We start from the raw sequence: 15,917 nt of genomic DNA, 5'->3' as shown, positions 1-15,917 counted from the left end.
CTATTGATGGTAAGTTTTCGATTGTTGGTGTTTCTGGTCCTCACCTCAATAAAGGTACTCATAGTTTGCTTGGTTGGGCGGTCAATAATCAGGAACTTCATGCCCTTGTAGCAAATCTCAGCTGGCGCTGGTCTGTAATTGTTGCGAGCCATATTATTAATGTGACTGTAGTCTGGCATTTGAAAATAGATATCCCAAGTGAAGACAACTAATTTTCCACGGCCAATCAGGTGCAGTGACTCGGAGAGACAGCCAGTCAGATGCAGTGACTCAAAAGAGACAATAATATTTCTCCTCTCTGGGTAGACAGGCAAATCAGTAATCAGCTCATACGCTATGTGACTGATTTGGACAGTAGTACAGTGTTTTTACCCCATCCGCCTTTTTTGAATATTTGTTTAAAAATCAGAGTTATTTTGGCGCTTGATATGTATTTTGATTGGTGCCTTATTCAGTTGTTCTTACAGGTGGCACTTACTCGTGCTGGCTCTGGCAGTAATCTCCGCTGTTCTTGATAAACTCCATAAATGTCACTCCAAAGCAACCGGAAAACTGCAAGGAAGAGGAAAACATACCAGTAACTATCACTGTTTGTTCATATTTTTTTCTTTTTTTTTTCTTTTTTTTTTTGGGGGGGGGGGGGGAGGTGATGATTATGTAATAAGTCAGAGTAACATGGAATTACTGTACAAGTACTTTTACTGTTTGTCTTGTGTGTATTAAATAAAATAAATAATTTTTACCCATGAAGCACATATCGGTACATGTAGTTTAAGCTTGCTACAATGTATGTTTCATTGCGTCAGCTACACAACAAAACACTCTGATTGGTGGGAATGTACTACATCTGTATAAGTACATGCAAGGTTTCTCCTCATGAATTGATTATTCAGTAATTGTCTCTTATTAATTAACTTTATTGTGGAGTCACAATGGGCGAATGGTTAGAGTGGCTGGCTTTGAATATGCAGGTTGCAGGTTTGAGCCCCATCGCTGTCATTTGTTTCTGGATGGCTCAAGTCCTTGGGCAAGATGTGAACCACGATTGTACCTCAGTCTACCCAGCTGTATAATTGGGGACCTGGTAGGATAGTTGCAATGTGAATGTTTTTTTTAATCCTATGTGCTTACAGAGGCTGCAATGGATTGTATGTTCCCTAGGGAGTTGAGGGAGTATAAAGGGATGTTGTGTCAATATAGGTCCGTGCCAGGGGTAATAACTAAAGCACTTTGAGTACAAAGTGGGAAAGTGTGCTATATAAAAACTAACATGATTATTATTCAGTACAATCATTTACATGAAGAGGCACAGTTTACTATAGTTTGCAGTGTTACAAGTTTCACATGGAAACCAAACAATAATCATTTCTTCATACCAAGAAGGTATACAAATATATGTTCAATGTTTGTACATGTACTACAGGTGTCACTATTGTTAACATTCGAAGGGCACCAAATGCCTGACTTTGTATCAACATTACATTTACACCTAAAAAAGTACAATACTACCGGGGGGGGGGGGGGGGGGGGGAGGGTGGGGGGGGGGGTACTTGTATATTATGCTGGCAGTAATATATATGAAATATGGAGCAGCTGGTTGTTTTCCTGGCTACCAGCCGTTATCTACATCCCTGTTATGTGTCATATGGTATCATAATTGAAATGTATGATGACTTCATATTTAAAGTCATTTAAATTCAAAAAACCTATCATGGCAGCATAATGAGTCATAACTAAGAAGAAACAATATACAGATTATAAATATTATAAATCTCTAATATTAGCAATTATAATGATTCACTAAATGTACATCAGTGTGCTCTAAAAGACAATTTGATGCACCACTGGCGTACACAATTTCTAGTGACATACCAAAATTTGGTGTTCCCTTATCTCTTACTATGTGGTGACTCACAAGAATTGCAAGTTTTATCACACTGACCAACAGAGACGAGTGTGGAACATGTACAATGTACCGGTAGTCCATCCATACAATGTACCTATATGTATGCTAATTCTTTCAGGACACATTTTTTGGTTCTATTTGGTGACAGGTGTGAATATTCTTAGATCTTAGATTACGATGCCTACTTTACCATTTCAGTTCAAAAAAGGCTTGGAAACGAACTCAATGTTTGAATTTCATTTTCATTGATTGCAAGAGGAGTGCACACTATAAAGTATTTGCAAATTGGGATTGGCTATTGATGGTAAAGAAAGAGTCATGGCAAAACAAATGATTTTCTAACTACTGTACCACTCAATCAACAATTTCTGGGAAACAATACAAGCACTCAGACTCTTAAAGATTGAAACATTGACATTTTCATTCTTGTTTACATGAAAAAATCCATCTAAATATGTAGGTGTGAAACTAGTTACATTAGTTAGCCCTTCATATGTAGGGTTTACAATCAACATATATTCCATGAGAGTAACTTGATTTCAACATTTCTTGAAAGACTCAAGCCATGATTTCTGGTACAGTTGAATATTTCTAATTGTAAAAATGAAATAGACACATGCTCAATTACCATAATATACACAAGGTACACATCAAATATTAAATATATGGGTTTGAAATGTATGGTTTGCGATGATATTGAGATAAAGAGAGATCTAGAGATTCAATGCCATGGATAGCATCTAGATTACATATATACAAATATAGTATACATCATGTAGCTTGTACTTAATAATACAACTAAACCACATTGAATTTCACAAATGATTGTAGTTGCTTTTGAGCATTTTGAACATCACACTCCGTCTGAATAGGGAAGGCTTCAATAATGCTGGAATAGTCGGATGACAGGCAAGCAAACCTGGTAATAACGTAACTGACCCCCCCCCCCCCCCCCTCCCCTAACTTATTTAAGAAATTGCATATCTAATGTCTTGACTACACATACACAATCTAGGAGTAAAAGACATTATTACCCTTCAATATTTAGAGGACTAAAACCCACTGTGTCAGATAAAGGAAAGTATGGTATATCGCAAGCAAAATTTCCAAGTTACAATATTACAGGAAGCAATATTAACACCCTGAAAAAACAGCTTTGCTTTGAAAATGCATACCTATACAGTATTATAACAATAATTTACATGTACAGCAGAATTTTGTTACTCACCACCGATAGATGTCACAAAACATGTATGCTTTGAGCATCGGAATACTGTTTGAAAGCAATCCTGAATATCACGTAAACTAATAAGACTGACAGTCAATATATTCACACAAATATCATTGTTACTGAATAACATCGTCTATTTCTGGAAACATCATTTTTATAAATTGGAAAATGCTGAATGCGTTCTGATTCTGACTGAACTGTCTATCATTCAGATTATAAGCTCTATATGTAACCGTGACAACTCGTTTTATACTATTAATCCTTTCTTCTAAAAATCTTTTCAGTGTTTATCAATTTCATGAAAATACACATGGAGCTGTCTGTTTCATTTGAAAGATCTTCTGCGTACTCATGTTCAATGCATCTTTTCACATCAAGGAAGAAAAACGTGCCATCTTATCTGATCCTTGATATTAACATCACCATGGTCACAAAGAAACAGAAGAATAGATCTTACACCTGGAGATTCACAATGACTTTCAAGTTGACCTCAGACGTCGCATACATGTCATGTATCTATATATCCATGGTAACAATTAAGTTATGAAATACATGAATGCTGCAAACAACAGAAATCTCAAATCTTAAGTCAGAGAAATCCATAGGATGTGATTTTTATTGGTATCATGTTCTATTCTTCACTTGCAACTTGGGATTGCTTCATTGTGATTGCCCACTCTCAAAGATTTTTCACAGACGCTATAGTATGAAGGACCACATCCAGCTGTGTCAATCCGATGGCTGTCTATGGGCTAGAGAGAAGGAATGATCCATCACAATTTTTTAAACCATTGTAAAAATAAAAATATGACGAACAAATCCAGAAATGATGAGATGACATATTGCAGTGTCTGACATTTCTAGTTGTATTTATGATTTACGAACTCATTAGTACAGTCGTATTAATAGTCCATCAATCAATTATTTATACAGATTACATCTCAGTCAGATTTTCTTGTCTCTATCAATTTTCATGTCTAACAAATTATGCAACTCTAAACTCCCTATCACACAGTTTTTATACTTTGGATGAAGTAAAGATGAATAGAAAGTATAAATAGGATATTTACAACGGATAAAAAACTAGGATTATCAGTATTTACTAAGACTTTATATGGAATTTATCTGTTTCTAATGAAGTTAGTATACATGTATTAGATATATATAGATGTCTACAGGTATACTAGTCTAGTGTGTAGGTGTGTTTGTGCATGTGCATGCATGTGTATCATATGATATATGCATGTACATACATGTATGGATATACATGTGTGTGTGTGTGTGTGTGTGTGTGTGTGTGTGTGTGTGTGTGTGTGCGCACGCATGCATATGTGCAGTGTTCTCCCCAGGATTTGTTGAAAGGATATCTGCTCATTAGCATAAATTAGCATCAATTTACATATAATTATATTCCCGAAAAATCAAAGTACATCATAATAAAATTAATATCAAACAAGTAGTACATGTACATGTGACCAAAGGAAAGTTGAAGGCCAATTTCTTAATTCAAAATATTAGCACCAAAAAGAAACTCATAAAGCAGTGTTATTGATTATTATTGTTAGGAAAGCTGAAATTATTTAAATCTTAATGTCCACAGATAAATTAGACTTTCGAAACACGAAAAGTTTGTGTACAGCAACCGGCAGACATCGTGTTAGTCCGAAATATCGTGATACACGAGACTTACTATACTTCCCTATGGAGGACTTCCAAAACTCGCGATAGTTTGTGACGTCATGGCCGCCATATTGGAAAATCCATGTGTAGTCGTACGATGTATCAGTCTACAAATTACAATGTCAAACTACAAACTAAACATGTTTTCAGGGTAAAATTGAACATGAAGCTGATAATCGGAGATAACATTGCCACTTTATCGAAAGGTACATTAGTCTGTTCAACTCTTTTCATGACATTGAAGAATGCACATGCTCATGCTCTTGGGTTGAGACATACGGTGTTATCACTGTTACTCTGTCACTCATAGAAAATTAACTTGACACTGAATGTCAACTTCATGCGTTTGTCGAACTTTTATACTTTATAGCAAAATGGCACGGCATCGTTTGATTTTATAGTTGTCAAACCGAACCGACATTACGGATGGGCCGGTTTTGCCTTTGATTTACCGAAAGCTGTTGTACCGAGTGTGAATCACACTACCATTAGCGGGTTTACGCATTTTATTCCTATCGAAAACAATACTGATGGCAAACTTCAATGAAATCTGTCTGGTAATCATTACCATATCATAAACAAGGATGTCGGGCAAGATCTAAAGCGTCACGGCACATTGTCAAGCGTCACGGCCTGCCGTCCAAGCGTCACGGTGCCGTGCCGCTTCAAGGGCCTGGGGAGAACACTGATGTGCATGTGTGCTTGTGTATCATACGTATGCACACGTATGTGTGCACTGTGTGTGTGTGTGTGTGTGTGTGTGTGTGTGTGTGTGTGTGTGTGTGTGTTTTCACAGAAATATTCAAATCCGTACATGAAGTTTTCTCCAGGTCCACACAAACACATTCAACACTTGTTGAAGCTGAAATTGATAGAACACTGCTATTTTCCTTATTAAGAATAAATAGATTGAATATTATATTGAAGATACAACTTGTAAGTATTCCTTACCAACATCATCATACAGAAACTATTACCATACAGTTTGAAACTACTCTAAAACTGACATGTCCTTCCATTGGATTGAGTATATCACAAATTGCTGAGAATCCTACAAACTTCCACGGCACTAATAAACATGATTTGTTGGGTATGACTGATACTTGAAGTGATGCACATTTGAAATTACTTCGTACTATTTTCTCTTTTAATATTTATGAAGACATACATGATGTAGGCGGGCATGTTTATCACTTTGCCATGGTACTACACTCACAACAAGTCTGTCTGCTAAAAATACATCTGCTGATGGCTATCTAGGGAATAGTAATCCATAGTCGCCCATCATTGTTGCCCATTAGCAACTATCCTCAGTTGTTGCTAGGGGTAACAAAATTACTGTGCTCCCAGCTCTCCATTAGTAAGAAATTATGTATAGTGCATGTTTTAATTGGTTTTATCATGTATCTCATAGTCTACAAAGTGACTTCTACTCTTTACTGGGTTTTTTTATGAGTTATACAAATATAGGAATATCAAGATTGGAAATTGTTCTTCCGTTGCTTAAAAAAAAGTTATGTTTCGCTATCAAATAATCTGTGAATTCAAACAGTACACAGACCCAGTAGATGCCATGTTGCCGGGCCTGGGTGACTCCAGGAGAGCCCGTGGACTGACTCGGAAAGCTTTGACAATTCCACAGGGGACATGATATGGAACACATTACATAGTTCCAAACCTGAATACATTTCTGTAGAAATGTTAGGGCATTTGTGCGTATACATGTATTTATCTACATAAAAAGAAATCTGCCGGGACAGTGGACGATTCCCAGGAAAAAAAAATACATGTATATATGTATACATGATATGGAAATATATGCAAATCTATGCAAATTCTATCAGATTTCCTTCATCTGTTGATTATAATACAAAAATGTAGGTCACCTTTCACAAAAAACACTACATGTACTTTGGTACCAATATATATACTGGTACAGTGTACAATGTCCAGCTTGAAGTTCAGGGTCGTTCATTCTTATATCTGCTACATGTACATGTACATGTACAACTTACAAAGATCTGTACAATACAATACATCAAGGAAGCCATTGTATGACTCTTGAGAAAGATGCACTCTATTTACGGTACATTTGTACACTGAGGTCAAAGTTCAACACAAATGACAAGATAGAAGAAAGACAGGCAAACAGAGAACATCTTTTGTGTAACAGGACACAGACATGTATTTAGAATTCAAACCACAGTGGCAGACTAAATCACGCATACCAATAAATCACAACTTGTGCTTACCTGGTAACCCACACATGTACATGTCTATACATTGTACAGACCTGTCCTATGTATATTAACTAAGTATTGATCAGTGCTATTTCTTGTTCACCCTGCCAATACATGTTAGCCTGTTACCTTGGAAACCACCAATGACAACAATCGAATAAATTCTAATTTTACAAATCCAATTCACGGTGTGCATGAAATATTTTTCTTTTGAAATAACACTATTAATAAAGCAGATGAAATGAAATCTATTACATGGTAGCAATTTAATATCAAAATTTATCGAGGATTTGAAACTACTTCGTAATGATGAAATTTGAAGACATGAAACTTGAAAGCCTGCAATTTAATTCAGTCAACTGACAGATTGGATGACAGACATTGTACATGTAAACTACTAAGCTTGGATTCGACATCATTAGTTATCTACATTATCAACAAAATTATTTTCCAATATGGCTTAAAATCTCAGCTTTGATTCAGTGGAATATTTTGTATACGTTCCATAGCCAGTCAAGCAAATTAAATTGCACTACATTCTCTGTACAGGGATAGCTCCCGAATTACCGGTACTTCCTGATAGGGCTAGAATCGGGCTAGTTCCGTGCTAACACCACGGTGGCACTAACACTGCACCCAAATGTGTTAGCAACTGGGGAAATGAAATTGCCTGCAGCTTCACTTTTATAGATGAGATTGCTTTAAAATATTTTTTTACAGAGTTGAAGAATCAGGAAATTCTTGTGTCTTTTCTCTTTGAAGAGCCTAGGACATACCACGATAATGTCAGCTGAAGTCCCCAAGGCACATACATGTAAATCCTTGCTTACTTCTCCATTTACATACAGGAGAAATGACTCTCTATTCCTCGGTATTTTCAAACTAACACATTTTATCCATTACGACATAGCTAATGTACAACATTTGTTTGTCAGTAGACTTCCAGACATGTAATGCATACTTGGCAAGAGATAGTGTTTATACATGTACTACCCGACCAATTGAATGTCAAGAGTTGAAATGTGGCATGTCAACATTTTACCTGGTGTCGGGTCCAACATCTTGTAAGCTAAGTCCATCAGTCAGTCTGACAATATACATGTACATCATGCATAATTCATAAGAGTCAACTAAAAGAGGGCACCATACACATTTTGTATATGTAATGCTAGTTGCTCTTCCAACTTCCTGTGTTGTCCAGCCGGTATACAGCAGATCTATTATATAGCCTACTTCCTACTATACATGTAGCATGCCTATTCAGACAACCTATTTATTTTGATGAGTTTGATGTCTTTTTCTCTCATTCCAAATGGGTCATACTAATTTGGGTCATAAGAAAAATTATACCAAAAACAGGGATTATATACATTGTACCCTACTTGTTGTTCTACGTCAAGACAATCCGTTCTACGTCACTGGTTCTGCGGTGATTGAAATATGATTTTTCATGAATTATGATTTAGAAGGTATAATTATATTATTCCTCAATATTTCCCTTCATCCACCTGGAAAATACTCGTGGCCTAAGGGTTTGTCGTTATTCATCGAGTGACTCGGACTTGTAGTGACAAAGGCTCCTAAGGTCACTCGTATTTTTGGATTAATATTTAATTATTTCACTGATCAGTGATACAGATACACGAGTTTACTTTTTAAAATTCAAAATGATAAATTTGTCTGATTTCCTGTAAATATAAATGCACTTCTTCCAAAGTTAATGACATGGACATCAATTTATTTTTCGTTTGATTTTGCTGTGTTCTTTCCAAATGAATCACTTAGAACTACAGTTGTGGAATCACAGTACTTTCATATCTAATTTATTTTCCTCTTCCCTCTTCTAATATTGTCATATTTTAAAGCAAGTTTCTGTTCCAAGTACTATTCCAAGTTTGACTACATCCCAAGTCCCACCTACTATACATTTAGGCCAGAGACTTGGATAGCTAGCTTGAAAATGTTGTTTGCCAGTATTTCAAGTCAGATAGCCAAGTCTTTAGGCCAAGTCCTTAATGTGTACCTAAAGTTTAACTATATCCGAAGCCCTACCCAACTAAGTTGTCAAACTTTAACTTTTATTCTTGGTCCTACCCGTGGAGAATAGTGTACTAATTACAATATTTGACTTTAATTACATGTACTAGAACTCTCATTAAAGTGGAAATGGCAGGTTTTTTATCAGCATAGCAGTACAACAGTCACCTCCATACTAAATATCACACATGTACCAAACACTGTATTTCAGACACACTTGTGATAATCAAATGGGACGTTTGAGTAACACATAATATCTTAGTGTGGATGCCAACGTGGTCTCTAACTCTGAGTGGAGGTGTAAATCGTAACGATACCGTATAGGAACTAGACTAATAATATCTGGAGTTGGATGACGATCTGTGTGCAAGACATGGTACAGTTCAAAATACTTGTAAGAAGGGCAATGCTATAATTATACTGTTTACTACTTCATTTCCTAGAGCTGCTAAATTGTACTTTCTTAGTAAGGAGTTATGTTTGACAATATCTTACCTCATACATAATGCAATTTGTGGGAGTGATTCAAGCCTACAAGGTTAATACAACTATCATCAATTGGTACATGATGTATATATGGATGTACAATATCAAGCCAGTAGTCAATTATGGTACATGTAGCTTACTTTTTGTATTTCAAATGCTTTAGGAATTAGTATACTCTGACACTCACCATTATAAACTGGATGCTTTTATTATTTTTAATTAATTACTTTTCTAAAATAAACTTTAATTTTAGAAAATTGAAGATTAGCGTCTGCTATACATGTTGTACTTGACATAAACAGCATTTTTATAGTGTTCTCAAATTCTGACAAGTGAACAAAATCCACTCATGAAATATAATTTATAATTATATAATTTCATTAGTGGATAGTACTCCTCAGAATGCCATGAAACTTTTTAATTTTCTTTTTTTCATTGGATTAACTTTTCACTTAAATACATGAGTTACGAGGTTCAAAATACCCAGGTGCACCGTGCTACTTCATGTATGCATGTTAAAGTGACCATATGGATGAGGAGTGGGTATTTATTTTGGATTTTTAATTTATAAAACTATTTTATCATGCACATACTTCTTGAAAAACCAATGTTATTCATATGTAAATTAATATACAAAATAGAGACCATCCTTGCAATATATCCTGGACAGAACACTGACACTGCGATCACGCCCTTTTGTTTAGAATGAATGATACAATGTATACATGTATATTGGCTACAAGTTAATTCTATGAGTGTCACGTTTTTTGAGCAACATAGGTTGGAGACGACAAATATACATATATAATCTATGAGGCCTCACTGAAGGAGAAAACAACCCTAACTATCGAAGTTTGGAAGTAAAGCATTGCTAACAATGTTGTTTTGATCATGTCTTAAAGCATAGTCCGGATTCCACTCAGTTTTCACATGACAACCACCATCCATATATAGATCCTGGCATTCATTTGAAGGCTTTATATCAAAGCGTATTAAACTCAAAGGTCAGATAATGTGAATCCCAGCAACAGATATCACTTTTTATAATCACATTGTGTGCACTGTCTGTACTGCGACACTAATAAGAGGCCCTGCCGGCAGCTAGACGGCGACATCGCCCCAAAATAATTCATTATATTCAAATGCTTCTGAGTAATCATGAAAACAACTTGTACACGTACATTCCGCATGGATTTCTTATTTTTAATGGCAAATCTTTCAAGTCAAAACTTGTTGACCGTGTTTGTTTGGAATGACTGAAATGAGACCCTAGGTTGTCCAAACAGTGGAATTTAACAATGGTATGTGACAAACATGTATGTTTATAAAAAATGCTTGGATTTAAAGGTCATATTGTGTGACAACATCTGGCATTCAGATAATAGCCTTTAATTTGACTTGTTGTTATCTCTCCGTTCATCAATTCTTATTCACAATAAAAACCACTCAAATCTACATGGCCATTTCTCAAAATCTGTCATGATCACCCAGGAGGATCAAATTCACTTGATGACGATATTCAATAATTCATATTCACTATCAGTACTAACATACTGACTATTGATGTAATAAAGATTAATGGGATATTATTCCCCAATATTTTTCTTCGTTCAGTCAGGGAAAATACGAGGCCTTTGTCACTACTCATCTCGTGACTCGTAATAGACAAACCAATAAGGTCATACGTATTTCCTGGCTGAATGAAGAAAGATATTGGTGAATAACATAATTATACCAGTGCCAGTAATATCAAAGCAAAATCGGGGAAAGTAATGGCAATTCTGAATGTTTTGTCTCATATTTTGAACACAGCAGAACTCGTGATGTAGACACGCATTGCTATGACACAGACGCACATTGTCATGGCGTAGAAAATGACCAAGATGTACATGTACATTACATATTTTTCACTTATGCATGGTACAATGGGCAAAACTCGCCCACAATGCATTTGTAATTTATCATGCTCTTTTTCTTCATCTCTGATTTTTTATGGCAAACATTTTACAAAAAGTTACTAAGTATCATGTGTACACATACTTTCTTTGGTTCACTCTGATGCGAACATTTTGCCAACTTGCCAAGATAATTACTTTTTGGTGTGCATGATGTGTGTGTGTGTGTGTGTGTGTGTGTGTCTGTGTCTGTGTGTGTGTCTGTGTGTGTGTGAGATATATTTTCATGACCATTCCACTAATTGACGACACTTTTAACATTTATCATTTTATAACCCACAGGATCACATGCAAAAAACACAGCAAAGAGGAACACATACTTGCTGGTATCATTGAGTCTAAAAGGAACATTTATTTTTAATGGCTTATACTATTTCATCAAACATATGATATCAATTATGAATTATGACAATTTCATGTGATCAAACTAAGAAGTGAGATAACAAAAACCTTATGGTTTTATTTCTTTTGTGATGCCATATTTTATCAAACTACATGTACATGTAAAACTGTTATGTTAAGTGTCTACAATGTCAACAGATGAGTCCTACCCCGAAAACAATGTAACCTCAATTCCCATATTTATTCTATTTTCTCTCATACATGTAGTATTTCCTGGTACAGAAATCGTCCTCTTTTCTTTTCTAATTTTCAATCCACTGGCTTTGCTGAATATTGCCATTGGATAGTGTAGACGAAGTATCTGCAGTTGGTTATGAGTTCAGAGAATGTTTCTGTATTTCACTGTATCTACATGTATTTGGTATTCTTAGTGATTACATGATATACCAAAACTGTGTCACATAGCCCTGGCAAAGTCACCAAACCAGCAGACTGAGACAGTCTACTCTAAATGTAATGTTAGAGTGTCTGCTACAATAATGACAAGTGCTTTTCTCTTTCCAGTGCATCCATATACAAAATTTCATGACACCATCATTTCATTGCCTTTTGCAAACTTTATAAGGAGACACTTTTCTCAAAGTCAATGGTTTTAAGAAATCGTAGCTACATCATACATGTACAGTAAGGCATGGGCAGGGTAAACTTAGGTCCATTTGTACATTTTGTACAGATTTACATCAGTATACAATTTTCTTCACTTCTAGCAGTTACAAAATGTATTATCTGGACACACCAATTATCACCTCAGCACAGTTTATGTCACCTCAGGCTACAATAATACATTTTTCATTAAAAAAGCTAAAAAATGGCCCACCAGTAGAGACTCATTATGATCACCTCATTGAAAAGACTGATAGTCGTAATAACATGATAATGTGTTCTGGGAGACTGAATTAAAATCTAATACCATATGATATACACAGAATGATTGTACATGTACCTACTCCAGGATGTATCAATTCATAGGGTACCAGCTCATTTCACTTCTTTTTTTCATTTCCGAAGTAGACAACCTAACATGTATCTGCCTCATATGAATATTCAAATGAACTTATTATGAAGGGTAGAATGTTGTACATGCATCCTACCATGGCCATTACATCTTCCATACACTTGACCTGAAGAGAAATCCGCAATGGTCTCCCTGAATAAATCATAATGTAACAAGAGTATCAAGTCCTCTATGACTTGTAATTTCTGAATACAATCTTGATATGATACAATGACATCAAATTTCAATCCACTTCATTCAAAGCAAAATTAGTATCACAACTGCCACCAGAACCAAGTGTTTCCCCTTACTGGTTGCTACAGTACGTCCGAAATATAGCATTCTAATCTGGTGCCAATAACTGATACACACTCTAACTGTACAAAAGCGTTACTGAGAGACCTCATGTAAATAAACTGTAAAAGTAGAATATACCTTTTGTACCTGTACAGAGTATGAGACTGAAACTGTTGATAAAATGAACTTGGATACTACAAATTTGACAACATTTTTAAGGGTTGGGTCAATGGGCCTGTAATGACAGCAAATACATTTAACGAGGAAATTAAGAAAACACTGAAAAAGAAGTTTACACGAAATAATTCTCTTTATTTCCCCACTATGTCAAAAGGTCTTGTCTACATTGTACATGGACGGAACTTTTGGATCTGGTCCAAGTTGTTGCATTTATGCTGATTACATTGTATACTGTAAATTTGATGTTTCCGCCTACATGTAATGTACACACACTGGGAGTGTATCCATTTGTCATTTTACATTGCCCTTGTCAAGTCATCCACTCTCAAGAATTAAACCACTGTCCAAAACATCACCTGCTTCATACATGTATGCACTGCACCGTACTTGTGATATCATTATTCAGACCTGTACACGTACATTTGTATTCACAAAGTTAAGTTACTATGCTATTTTATTAAATAGGAGGGGAGAACAAAATAGCTGACATCAGACAGAACAAATACATCATACACCTTAAAACTCCACAACAAACTGGCACCACAGCAATGGATAAGTAGATCATTCCCAGGGGAATACCAAGATATGAGTTCAGAACATAATCTATGATTTATGGCTATATGTCTGCAGATCTTGAGATTATGGAGAAAACAAGTATTATATTAATAATTAAGCTTATTCATTACATATGACGTTATTGCATAATATCCTAGTAGAACAGACTATTTTGATTTTTTTTAGCTGAAAAACATCTTCATTGTGTAATAGTAGCTGGAATTTTTTTACTATTCATTTCAAACACAATTTTGTCTATATGGAATGTCACACCAGGTTATTTGTATTCACAGATTTTATATTTTGAGACAAACCATGGAAATGGCAAAAACAAACTTAAAATTCCAAATAAACATCATTGTACAGAACTTCATGGTCTATATATATATATATATATATATATATATATATATATATATATATATATATATATATATATATATATATATATATATATATATATATATATATATATATATATATATATATATATATATATATATATTATATGTAGATGTATATATATATATATATATTTATATGTAGATGTATATATATATATATATATATTTATATGTAGATGTATAGAGGGAATACTAGAAATTTTGATACGTCAATATGTACCAATATATTATCTGTACAACAATTGCTAGTTTGATATTTAGACAGAACATACATGTACATGTACTGGCCTGACCAGTGTGCCCTCTAAACCTAGTTGTCGCGCCACTGACGTACATGTACACAATGTCTAGTGACGCACCAAAATTTGGTATTCCCTTATCTCTTACTACATTTTGTATGTGGTGACTTACAAGAAATGACAAGTTTTTATCATTTTGACTCACAACAACAAAATTTAGCTATCATCAGAGGGCACACTGTACTATACCTGGCATTAGGCATATTACATGTAAAGTACTCTCAGACGCAAAAGTTAAAGTCTCAGGTTGTTGTTGTTGTTTTTAAAATTTACTGAAATAGTGGTAGATTTACACTATTTGTATATTCTAGTTGAAAATGTAATTTCAGTTTTCAAGAAATGGCTGGGTTTTTTTTTTCAAAAGAAAATGTTTCCATTTTGTTAAACAGTTCATGCAACAACGAAATGATGACACAGACATGTTTACATTTGTATTTGTGGTAAACAAATCCTACATTTTTAGTCTGAATGGCGGCAACTTGGTTTGCACATCGTGTCATACAATTATACAAAGCCCAGGTTATACATACAATTGTATTCAAAATACAAGTCTACCAAAAGTACATGAATTCACATACTGTACACTATAAAGAATGAAGTAATGTCCAGGCCTATTCATGGTACCGATACTCTTCAAACTGAGTCTACATACAGACTTGAGAATATTACAAACCAATGAATGTGTCTGCTAGATTTGTGTAATGTACATACATGTACACCATGGTATAGACACCTGGGGATTCTGACTTATGGATTTAAGTTTTACAGAAAACAAATCTAAGGTCATGAGCTAATCCTGATCACGGTTCTGTGCAACTGTCAATGTTTTCATTATTCTTTGCATCTAAATTGTACATGCATATACATGATCTCCTAAATATAGTGTGGTGTAGAAAACATTTCTTTTGCACACTGAATGTTTTAATCATTCTTTGTATCTATTAAATACATATACATGCATAATTATATAAATACTTGTATGTACAATGCATGTATAAACTCCATAATGGCATTAAAAAAATTTCTTTCACCCACTAATTCTTTATTTTATTTTCATCATACATGTTTTAAAATCTGCTGTTAAAGAGAATTCAATGGAACTGTCACTCTACCAGACACACAATCTCAGTTCTGGCCTTTTATCCAAGGAAAAGCTGAGGTTTTTTTGATACATGTACATGTATATATTACAGACCTTAGATTCCCAGTAGATTTCAATTATCCGAGGTCTATTCTGTGTTGACTAGATTT

General features: G+C 34.8%; 1 protein-coding gene across 2 annotated transcripts in view; it reads right to left on the bottom strand.

The window, feature by feature from the left end:
• Positions 1-15,917, bottom strand: part of LOC144445102 (protein tyrosine phosphatase type IVA 2-like) — a 33,901-nt gene that overhangs the window by 9,699 nt on the left and 8,285 nt on the right. For both annotated transcript variants that reach the window (XM_078134657.1, XM_078134656.1), the window contains exon 2: positions 45-552. In XM_078134657.1, the coding sequence (XP_077990783.1) occupies positions 45-179 (135 nt within the window). In that variant the 5' untranslated portion in view covers positions 180-552. The remainder of the gene's footprint in view (positions 1-44; positions 553-15,917) is intronic.

The sequence above is a fragment of the Glandiceps talaboti genome, chromosome 13 (assembly GCF_964340395.1).
Source record: "Glandiceps talaboti chromosome 13, keGlaTala1.1, whole genome shotgun sequence".
Classification (NCBI taxonomy): Eukaryota; Metazoa; Hemichordata; class Enteropneusta; family Spengelidae; genus Glandiceps; species Glandiceps talaboti.
Note: the sequence above shows the minus strand (reverse complement) of the source record. Positions and strands in the feature narration are given on the sequence as shown.